Source organism: Narcine bancroftii, chromosome 4, assembly GCF_036971445.1.
Source record: "Narcine bancroftii isolate sNarBan1 chromosome 4, sNarBan1.hap1, whole genome shotgun sequence".
In the NCBI taxonomy this organism is placed as follows: Eukaryota; Metazoa; Chordata; class Chondrichthyes; order Torpediniformes; family Narcinidae; genus Narcine; species Narcine bancroftii.
In genome coordinates, this window is record NC_091472.1 from 108,004,283 (window position 1) to 108,016,407 (window position 12,125).

Below are 12,125 nucleotides of genomic sequence, written 5' to 3' on the forward strand. Positions count from 1 at the left end.
TTAGTAGTTACACAGAGTATAATTTCTATGTGCACATGATGATCCCCTTGCAATTGGGAGGTGGTAAACTTTACAATTTGAGTTTTAAAAAAACACCGACTTAATGAGGGAAATTAAATGTATGATTGTGCAGACATAAAGGTTCAAATCAAACAATTTAATTGGCTTGAACCAGTTCCTGATGGTCACCAGTTGATTTGAAAGCTGAGCAAAATGCAGGGGTAACTTTTGTGAAAAATGACAATATTTCATTGTTATCATAATGAGTGCTGCAACAGAGTATTCAGAGATGGTTTGAGAGGAATTGTTAAAGCAGCTTGCACACACATTTTAAAACAATATTTGCAGGACTTTTGCAGAAAGCTTTTTGCAGGTGGCAACAAAGTATCGACAGCAGCTTGCCTGGGAGAGCATGTGATCTTTGCAGGCAGAGGAGAAAAGTTTTCCTCTGAGAGAGGAAGGGTGAAAAACAGAGAGGAGAGACACAGAAATCAGTTCCTGAAGGACAAGCTGGGAAACTTTGGAAGGCTGCCTGGTCAACGGAGAAGACTGGCAGTCTGAAAGGTGACCTGAAAGAAGAGGATCATCTGGAGAACCCTGAAGGGGGCATATTTCATTAGCAAGACTGATTGAGAAGGAATCAGTTGCGGATGTCCTGGAAAAGGAATCTCTTTCTGAAAACCAGCAAGAACCCTCCTGCTAAGTTCTGTGCACAGTACAAGAATTGTCTGCAACCAGTGAGATTGGACTATGATCCAAAGAACTTTTCTAATCTTAAATATACATTACACACACCCGTGCTTAATATTAGAGATGGGGATTAAGTGGGTAAGGTAAGTTAAGTAATAGAGTTTAATTCTGTTTTCTTGTTCAATTATTAAAAACTACTTTTGTTTAAGTAACCCTGTGTTGTGGTGCATCTCTATTGCTGCTGGGTCTTTGGGGTCCTCTGAACTCCATAACAGTACCATTGAAATGGGATGTTATTCACTAATTACCAGGGATTTATACGCTACAGGTTGAACATGCCTTCCTTGAGGTATAAAGGGGGGAAAAGTGAGAAAAGTGGAACCTTAGTGAGTATAATGGAGAAATGTTAAATTAAGTTTATTTAATGGCATTTCAAAAAAAAAAACAGTATATTTTTATTTTGCAGGCTTTGGGAAGAGGGTTGGAAGCAACGTTACTATAAAAAAAAGTTTGATGTTGATTCTTCGGATGAAAAGTTCCGCAGAAAAGTTGTAGAATCATACGTTGAAGGTTTGTGTTGGGTTCTTCAATATTATTATCAGGTATGTAAGTTTTTGCTTCTGATCTATTTATTAACAGGTATTATTTCACAGATTCCAATTGTCTTATTTTAAGAATATTCCCCTTTGTATTGAAAAATCCCTCGTCTAATTAAGAATGCTTGTGTCTGACATACTTTAAAGACATACGCTTGAGCACACTTGCAAATGGTCAGAGTATGGAAAGAAGAAAATGAAAAGTATCTTATGAGCTATTCCGTCAAAAATAATGTGCGTTAACAGTTTTTACTCTTGTGTCGTGGACGGTTTAGCTTGGAGCTACCTCGATGTAAAAATCATCCTTTTTGTTTGTTCAGTATGTTCATTATTATGACAAAAATATAAATCCAAGATTTTGTGACCCAAGTAATCTGTTTTTAAAAAATGTTATTGCTTTTAAATACTTAAATTCTCTTTGCAGGGTTGTGCTTCTTGGAAATGGTTCTACCCATTCCATTATGCACCATTTGCCTCAGACTTCACAGACATTAAAGACCTGCCTTCTACATTTGAAAAGGGAACTCAACCGGTGAGAAATTGCAGAATGTATCTGGTACTTGGCAAGCACTTGCCTTGCTTTTCTGTAATGTAGAATGACATTTGCATTTCTGGTAACTTTGTATCCTTGGTGTAAAAGTTAATTAAAAGCTACAGATACAGTGGATAGCTGCAGGTATTTTGAATTGATTAAAATTCATTTTGCTTTAAGTTGGATGATCTCCAGTGTAAGCCAAATTTAAAAAATATCAGACGCATGTGTAGTCTCCAGTATTCAAAGTTGGCACAACCTTTTAGCAATGTTGCTTGTAGTCGTGATTTGATGTTCTATTAATTTAAAGCAATATTGAACAAGAATGGACTTCATGATTTGGAATTCATGTGGATGTGTAATCTGTGGATCTGTACCATAGCTTTGCATGCTGTTCTTTCCTGAATTAATTCTCTAATTATCACTTGTCAGCTAACACTTCCCTTCCTTCCCCACACACCTTCTGAGTGTGACCTGTATAATTAATTTTCAGAAATTAATGTGTTTCTGAATGTGATTTAATATGTGAAATTAGTCTTCCAGGCAATGCAGAAGTCCCACCCCTAACCATTCATTATGGACTCCCACAGTAGGCTGAATTGATCTTGAGCATTTGGATGAAATAGAGGAATGCTTTGCTATATAAGTTCTCTCAACATACTGAAAATGCAGATGGTCTTGTGTTAAGTATGCTGGATTGTTATCTTTCAATTTGTGTGTTTATTTACATTACCAAATAGAGAACTGAACCTTTACTTGTTTTAAATCAAATTTCAGCAAACCAAATGCACAAGAAACTTTCATAAGACTTTTATAAACTTTTAGATCCATCTTCCAACTTTTCTCCTCAATTTATCATCGATTTAGTTTTAGCAGGTTATGTCAGTGAATTGAGTTGTAGGTAGCAGCAAAATATGTCATTCTTGATGTTGACACATGAACATATATGAAATTTTGTTTGCAGTTCAAACCATTGGAGCAACTGATGGGAGTGTTTCCTGCAGCAAGTGGTAACTTCCTCCCAAAGACTTGGCGGGCACTGATGGAAGATCCAGTGAGTTATTGAATAGAAAATATCAGGATACTGTAATTGCATGACAAAAGTGTAAAATTAATACCACATTGTCAAGTGGATGTTAATGGAAAATAATTAAAATTTTCAGCAAGATTTATCATTCAAAGTATTTGTTTTGTAGAATATAAAAATTATTTCTTTCGAAAATGTCCATTTTCATTACTTAATCTTTCAATATTTTAGCCAAATTTCCTCTATTTTTTTTTGTTCTTTCACTTACTGTATTTGACAACATATAAAACACACTTTTTTTCCCCCAAAAAGCTCAAAAATATCCCCTGGGATTTGTATGCAAAGTTGAATTTAAGGTGATACTGAGTGGTATGTAATGCCGACAGTGATCTTCATTGCTGCATAGCTCACTAACGTGACCGCCATCTTTGCGCACCAAAATATAAACACATGGTGAAAGGAGTGGAAGATTGTACCATCAAGATGGCTACAGGAGGAAAGCACTTGAGCTATATACTATTGGATATAAACTAGAAGTGGTAAGCATGATAATAGAGCGGCAGCGAGAGTTTTTTGGGGCACCGCCTACAGCAAAAATGATACGGAAATGGAGAAAGCAAGAACAATAGCTCATCATTTAGGTGCCTTGCCGTTTGGGCATAGTCAATCACATCTCTGCATCACAATCTCTGACCCTAGAAATTATATTTGTTGCCTCTGTTACGAGCCCAGAGGACCCCAAAACCCAGCAACAATCAATATTGACCAAGACAAATGGTTACTTAAAGAAAAGTTGCTTTTAATTATCCTTAAACATGAAAACAGGATCACACTTTAACTTATCACTATTGACTTAACTAACCTAACTTAACCCCTTTCTAATTCTAAGCGCACGTGTATGTAATGTGTGTGTAAGTTCAGAAAAGTTCTTTGATTCACAGTCCAATCTCATTTCTCATTCCTCCAAGTTCACTGGTTGCAGGCAATTCTTAGACTGTTCATAGAATTTAACATTTATGAAGTTCACCAGGCTTTGGTGCTTGAAAGGTAAATGTTTACCACTCAGGAAGGTTCTTGTCAGTTTTCAGAGAGATTTGTTCCAGGACACCCACAACTGATTTCTTTTTAATCAACCATTCAGTGTCTTGCTGACGATACTTGCCCCCTGGTCAGTTCTACCTTTAATTGGATGAAGTGCCTGCAATGTTGCAGCCCATTTCACACTTCCCTAATCTCAATGCCGGCACCGGGGATTGTACTAGGGGTTGAGGCTGGCAATCCCCAGTGTGAGATGACGTCATCTGACGCCGTCGTTGAGCAGATTTTGTTTTCACACTTGCCACTTTAAAGTCTGATTGGCGTTTGATTCCTGGGATCACTGGCAATGTGAAAGGGGCTCTAGTTGCATGTTTTGCCCAAATTTTAAATGTTTACCGTAAATGCACTTGAAAAAAAAAACCCCAATATTCTCTGCTGAAATGGCTGGGGGAGGGTCTTGTATGCTGTCAAATACGGTAATCTTTTTCCATACCACAATGTTAAATTGAACTGTTTATTTTGTTTAAATCAAATAAAAAGTGACTTTAATTTTATTTCTGATTTGCATTTCTTGTTCAATGGTAATGTTGAAGCAAATACACATGAATGTGAATATATATGAATATAAATAGCCTTTCTGAACATATAGTTTGTTAATTACTTGACAAATAAATGAATATGACTAAGAATGTAAATTCTGTAAAGTATGCTTTGAATTTCTCTGTGACAACCTTTTGAAAAACAGATCCAAATTGAGGCATGTTTTCTTAAGTGTAGAAAATTGTGCTTTGGTAAAAACTGAGATTGCCCAAGACATAGATGAAAAATATGCTTTTTATTTATCAGGAATCTTCTATTATTGACTTCTATCCTGATGACTTTGCTCTTGACTTAAATGGAAAGAAATATGCATGGCAAGGTAAGATTTTGGATTTCCCCATCTTTCATATCCAAATATTTTTATTTGGTTATTTTTAAATTCAGATTGAAGATTACTGTATTTTTAGGTGTTTTTATGTACAGGCAATAACATGTCATTGCAAAACCCAGTGGACAATTTAAGAGATTAAAAGTAGGTTTGAGAAAGGATATCTTTGTACTGGAAGCAATTTAAACTGTACAATGATTAGATCTGAACAAGGATCAGCAATGAGAGGGTAAATAGTGACATGAATAAGAATGAATCAAATTCTGGATACTTTCTTGAATTTGTTATAATTATTTTTTAATCTTCTATTAATATTCATCTTGGAAATAAATATAAAACTTCTATATGCAGAGCCAGATTTTTGTTGCAAAATTAATACAATAGGCATTATTTCAAGAGGACTATGAATGTTTTGATCTGCACACAAAAAAATATGGAGGCAGTGGACAGTGTCAAAAATAATTTACTAGAATGAGACCAGAACCTGATGTTGTACCGAACAGGATATTTAATGGAGGTCTTCACGGTTCTGGAAAGGCAGATGTAGAGAAAATACTATCACGAGCAGACAAGACCACAATAAGGGACTATGAATACAAGGTCAAAATAGCTGTGAATGGGATGTCAATCTGAACAGTTATAATAGCTGTGACTGGCTTTTTTGTGTATAAAGCAACCTCTCCTGCATACTCACTGCAAACAAAGATTTATTGTTGGGCTAAAATGCCAAGAAGCATGAGAATTATGATCTAAGTTTATCAAAGCCGATCCTTCAGCAGGAAACAGCAGCTAACCCTTTGAATGGAAAGAAAAAACCTTGGGGTTGGGGGGGGGGGGGGGAAATGTAAACATTGCTGAACAGGATGAACAAATTCAGACTGAAAAACAACTTCAGACTTGTGCTAGATGTTGCAGTGTGTGGAATGTTGTGCACGTGTTGCACAATTCTTTGATCTGTCATCTTCTCTTCATCGAAAAGATTCCGTGAGAACAATCTGAATCATTGAGTTTGGTAACTAGTTTTGGCATTCATGTGTCTTGGAGAGATACCACAGAAGGGGTTTGAGTTGAATGCCTCAACTACTTATTGTCATTCAAATCCCCTTGAGACCATGGAAACGTGGTCATCGATAACAATACCTTGACTGCCCAGGGATAAAAGTTGAAATTGTGTACGGTTTAACACTGAGCCCAGGAGTACAGAGTCTATTCTGCCACTGATTCAATGAGGACAAGTCATTGGTAGGCTCAGATCACATATAAATAAAATTGTTCAATGCTATTTGATTGCTTCCTGTTGTAACAAGCACAGTGAGTAGCTAAAAGTAAAGTGGCTCCCCTGCACAAGGTTTGACTATAGATGTACAATTCAAGGGAGTGAGGGAGAAGATTGGCAGCATGGTTGGCATGGTAGTTAGTACAACACTGTTGCAGTGCCAGTGTTCGGGACTGGGATTCAAATCCCACGCTGTCTAGAAAGACTATGTTCTCCCTGTGTCTCCATGAGTTTTCTTTGGGGTTCTGGTTTCCTCCCATGTTTAAAAACACACCAGATGTTGTAGGTTCATTGGGTGGCACGGTCTCATAGGCCAAAATGGGCTGTTACTGTGTTATAGGTCTAAAAAAAATACAATTGGAAAATCAATAATATTGGAAAATCAATTTGGTGAGAGAGTAGAATCAGAGCAGTTGTTCCAAGGTTGGCACGGCATTGAAAGATCTAGCAATCTTGTTAAATGTCAGTCTTGCCCGTAAAGATAATTTCTGACAAATAACCCACCCTTGGTTTTATTAATGTGAGAAAGAAGCTTAAAAAAAATGCCTGAGATTTCACAGTTCTGGCAAATTGCAGCCAATCACAGGGCATGTCAAAGAATGGAAACAATATAAGTCAGTCTGCAAATACTGAAAATAAAGATCAATTAACAGGCTGAGGAACTAATCCAAGAAGGTAGTACTAGAACAATGGACCCTGAGCTTGGGTTCAATTGAATATTAATGTGTATCAAGAAGAAGTATAGGGATGGAACAAAGGTTTAAGGTGGGCAAGGAAATGTGGTCATAAATCCAGATAAAAAAACTGTTCAGACATTGTAAAAGTGGGACAGAAGCAAGTTGAATGTCAAATCAAGAGTTCATCAGCCATAGAGGAAAGTAGTCAGTAAATTCAGTAACAAGGTAAACATTTATGTTAACATGTCACAAAGAACAAAACAGCTGATGTTAAAGCATTGACTGAAGTGGTATGTATTGACGAGATGGGCTGGACAGCTTGAATCTTTAAAACGCAGTGGGAATTGATGAGATCTTATTCCCATAGTTCTTTCAATTCAGCCATTCTTCCGTAGACTAGAGAAGTTAGAACTGATTTGATTCCTGACGCTGCAAAGTCTGAGCTCATTCTAGAAAAAAACTCTCCAATTGGGAACCAACAACTGTGAGATCAACATTATTTTCAATGAACCATTGCCAAACTAGTTCACCTTGTGATTGGATTGAATCCTGGTTAGTAGACTTATTCATATTTTTTCACCAGAGGGAAGAAGGCCATTTGGCCCATCAAGTCTGCACAATTCCATTCCTCCATTAATTTCCCCAATGGCCTGTTTTCTCGACTATCCTATTTCCATCAGATTCTGCCATTCACCTAAACGAGTGGCCAATTAGCCTCCAACTTGCACACCTGAGAGAAAACTAGAGAACCGCAGCAACCCAGTGCGCAAAGAGCACTGGAGGGCAGGATTGAACAATTGTACAAGTTGTGCTACTCTTTTGTCCTTCCACCCACCACCTTGCTGCCCCATGTTCCACACCAGAGTTCATCCTTGATGCAATGGTAACATTCTCACTACTCAGAATCAAATTAGCTGGGTGGAATAAAGAATCTTGCCTGCAGCCTTTAACTCAGCTGGACATCAAATAATTCTTTGGGCCATGAAGAGGATGGGGTTCCTGTAAACAGTTCACCCAGTCGAAAAGCTCTCCATCAATGGAGCCAAGATTATTGAAGATGAAAGGTCAAAATAGGTCCATATTTTGATGGTTATCCTGTCAACCGTATTTGCCCTTGTGGAGGTGGATTTGAGCTTTCTCCTTGAATTGGTGCTCTCTAAGTGAGATGGTATGCAACTTGGAAGGGAATTAAAAGTGGTGATGTTTTCATGCATCTCCAGCCTTTTGATTTCTGTGACAGAAGAGGCAATGGATTTTGGAAAATGGCCAAGATTAATAATTACAATACACATTTCAGCTGCAGTGGTGGAGGGAATGAACGTTCACTGGTGGGTGGGCTGCTGACGAGGAAGGACACATTTTTCAGGTGATGCTGGTGTTCTTGAGTATTGTTAAAGCTGCTTTAATCCAGTTAAGAGCATGTTCCATCACATTAAAACTGATCCCCTTGAACATTTACCAAGGCAACAAATCAGTGGAGTGATGAATCAGTTTTTGCGTTTCCCTGTGTGGAATGATAACAAGTTTATTGTCATATATACAAATACAATATAGACATGCATCAAAAATCTTGCTGCAGCATAATAGCTAATTCTGTGTGTTTTAAAAAAAAAACCCCAAAAAAACAATTCCATAGTATTGTAGCGGCTGCTGTGCGCCACCATAGTATACATTAAATTTCCCCAATACAGAAAGAGTTAATAAATGTAAAAGACAAATATTCAGTTAGTTAGTGCAAGAGGGGAAAAAAAAGTGGTGTTTCAATCATGCAGGTCCTTTTGTAACTGACAATGTTAGAATTCCAGTCATTGTTCAAGAATAAGAGATTTAACTAATGAAAATTATTTTCAATTTTATAAAGAAGGTTTTAAAAAAAATTTCCTTGTAATCTCAAGATATTTTGTGGATAAATTATAGTCCACTGTGTGACAATCTCAATCCCACATCCTCCTTTCTTAGGGGAGTGAAAAAACAGAACTTGGTTTCCTGTTTGAATAATGATCAACTGTTGTAGAGGACATCTTGTTAGCAAAGCCAAGTTCATTGTTTTAAGGAGATTAGAAAAATATCTCCTCTTAAATTCAGGATTCTAAAATTCCAGGTTGTTAAAGACCCAGTTATGTCCAATCCTCATCAGGTACAAAGACAATATAGTGGAGCTCAAGAAAGCTTGGATTGAGCTATGTAATTGCCAAGTAGTCACAATCAATGTCTTTGCTATCAACTCCTGCCCACACCTTCAGCTGCAATTTATAATGTTGTTGAGGTCTTTACATTGAGCAGCATAAAGACTTTTTTTTTCACCCCACACCATAAACCACATTGAGCAGCATAAAGACTTCAGTGGTATGTATTGACGAGATGGGCTGGACAGCTTGAATCTTTAAAACGCAGTGGGAATTGATGAGATCTTATTCCCATAATTCTTTCAATTCAGCCTCTCTTCCGTAGACTAGAGAAGTTAGAACTGATTTGATTCCTGACGCTGCAAAGTCTGAGCTCATTCTAGAAAAAAAACTCTCCAATTGGGAACCAACAACTGTGAGATCAACATTATTTTCAATGATTCCAATGGATGTTTCAGGAGAACTTGTTTACTCCCTTGTAGCTGTTCAGTTGTCAAGCCTTCTATTGCTGGGAGTAAATATGAAAGGCATAGATGCATTCAAGAAGATGGAAGTAGAATCATATTCTGGTTGGATGAGATGAATGGGGTACTGTTGGTCGGATACTAGTATAGGCCAATGAGAAAGGTGTGTTCCAGTTTGATTTTATGCTTTTAATATATAAGAATTTTTGTAAAACCATTTTAAATAACCTGACAAGCAATTGGACTTGCAACTTTTGGATGAGGTTAATAGTTTGTCAAAATGCATGTCTTCAAGCATAAACTTATTCTTTTCATTAGCTTCCTGCTTCTCTCATCACTAATGACTGTTGATGCCCAGTCTGTTGTAACACTCGCCTAGGTGCTGAAGAGATCAGACTCTTCAATACAAATTCACCACTTGGGAGCAATAGGCCACTCTGCATTCCTGTTGACTTTTCACTCCCTACATCCCCACCATTGCTCCTCAAGATTCTATTTATCTCAGTCCTAAAAATAGTTAAACATTGCTTCCTCGACCTTTTGAGGATTAGAGTTCCAAAGACATCAGGAAAAGCTCACCTAGTCTTTGTTTCAAATGGATGGTCCCACAAGAAACATTATCTTCACATCTGTCTGTTTCAATTGAAACCACCTCCTCTTTTCACAACTTCAGTGGATACAAAAGCCTAACTAGTCCAACCATTTTTAAGGCAACCCACCTATTGCAGATATTAGTCAGGTAAACCACCATACAACTGTTTCCAACACATTTACATCCTTCCTTAAATGTGATGTTCCAGATGTGATCTTACCAGAGCAATGTGTAAGTAATGTGTTGTTAGCTTATTTGCTCTATCTGGATTCATGCCTTTGCAAACTATTTATCCAATACCCACATATTGATAAGACTTGCATCCAGTCAGCTGCTGACATGCTGAGTGTTCATTTGAGATTCCAGCTGATTTGAAAGAATTGAGTGGTTTGTCTGAATATATTTGGCTGTCCTACAAATTAGATAGCAGATCCAATTTAAAAATTCATGGATGCTTACATGTCGAGATGAACTTGCCACACGGTGTATGTTAGGTTTTTAAAAACTTTTATTAATTGACCTGTTTTTCCTTCCGATTTTGACCATTAGGAGTAAGATCGATGTATTGATCCCATTGTGCATGATGTTCAGTGTTATGGAAATGTAGAAAAACGTTTTGCTTCTTCCAGTAAAGCATCAAGTCAGATATGAGAATGTATAAAGATTCCAACTCTGATACACTAGTATCTGAGATGTTTACCACTATGAAGGTTTTATGTGCCTTCTGCTTTTATTAAAAGTTTATTCAAGGAAGAATAGGGAGGGGCAGTATGATTGGCGTAGTGGTTAGCTCAATGGCTTTACAGCGCCAGTGATGGAGACCGGGCTTCAAATACCACACTGTGTAAAGAATTTGTACGCTCTCCCTGTGTCTGCGTGGGTTTTCCCCAGGGGGTCTGGTTTCCTCCTACCATTCAAAACCTACCAGGGGTGTAGGTTAATTGGCCATCATAGACTTCTGGGTCGAAATGACCTGTTACAGTGTTGTATGTATGTCAAAATTTAATTGTATGCATTCAATGGGATTTTACTGCTGCTGTTAAAATGAGTCAAGATTCCTGATGTGGATCGACATTTCCCTTGTGCTTATTTCTTCGCACCATAACAGTCATTGTCAGGGGTAAATGGGACATGGCACTTTCATTTTCTGCCTTCCAGTTAATGTTAGTTCAGTTGTCCAACAAATAAACCTTGTGTACTAATATTGCTTGCCACAAGTTCCACTTCACTCAATTATTTGTGTTTTCTGTAGACTTCCTGTATTGGAAGAGATGAGTCGCAGCAGTACTGTTCAAAGTATTTCAGAGGATCTTGAATGTATTATTTGTTAACTGTTTTGGTTATGGGTGGATAGGATGTCACTACACTGGTTTAGAACATTTGTCCTGGTCAAATGAAGAGCCATGCTGAGGCCAGCATTGTCCCATGGTTAGTTATTTTGAAGACCAGAATTTTGTTGGGTTGTGTTAGTTATAATTAAATTGCCCAAGTATTAAGACGACTGAAAGTTGACAATATTTACTGCACAGAATAAACCAGCAAAAAAAGTTATACAGTGTAGGGTTAGGAATAATATTAGTATGCCAAGTGGAGCACGATAAATCCATGATAATCAATCCTAGGGATGCAAAATGGTGCAGAATCACTCTTGATAGCCGTTTGTTTTTTTTTTTGTGGTTAAATTTTGAGTAGGATTAATGCTGGAGTGTGGATTTTTTTTTAAGTAAAGCTTTTGCTTAGATTTGCTGTCAAGATGCTTTGTATCCTGCTTGGATTGCCATTGTTTAAAGTAGGAAGGTAACTAGAATTTAAATTGCATATGCAAGCCCATCAAGTTTGTTACCCAGTTAATTCCTGCACTAATAGAGGTTTTCTCTTCCTCTTTAGGTGTTGCACTGCTACCATTTGTTGATGAACGGCGGCTTAGAGCAGCTCTGGAAAAGGTTTATGCTGATCTCACTCTGGATGAAAGTAAGTTTTAGTGATCATTCTGAAATTTGGAACGTAAAGCTTTTTTTAAAAAAAAACAAATAAATGCAGATAATTGATTCAGTTTAACTATTTCACATTGGAGAATTATTTTCAAAATATTGATTTAGTGAAAATAGCTTACTTTGAACTTTTAAGATCTTTTGGTACTAACTTTAGCAAATAAACATGGCATAATTAAATCAAGAAT

The 12,125-nt window shown here is 37.2% G+C and overlaps 1 protein-coding gene across 3 annotated transcripts in view; it reads left to right on the top strand.

Moving 5' to 3' along the window:
• The window catches only part of xrn2 (5'-3' exoribonuclease 2), a 97,821-nt gene that overhangs the window by 53,780 nt on the left and 31,916 nt on the right, over nt 1-12,125 (top strand). For all 3 annotated transcript variants that reach the window (XM_069932378.1, XM_069932380.1, XM_069932379.1), the window contains exons 17-21: nt 1,157-1,292; nt 1,711-1,818; nt 2,783-2,872; nt 4,730-4,802; nt 11,834-11,917. In XM_069932378.1, coding sequence (XP_069788479.1) covers nt 1,157-1,292; nt 1,711-1,818; nt 2,783-2,872; nt 4,730-4,802; nt 11,834-11,917 — 491 coding nt within the window. The remainder of the gene's footprint in view (nt 1-1,156; nt 1,293-1,710; nt 1,819-2,782; nt 2,873-4,729; nt 4,803-11,833; nt 11,918-12,125) is intronic.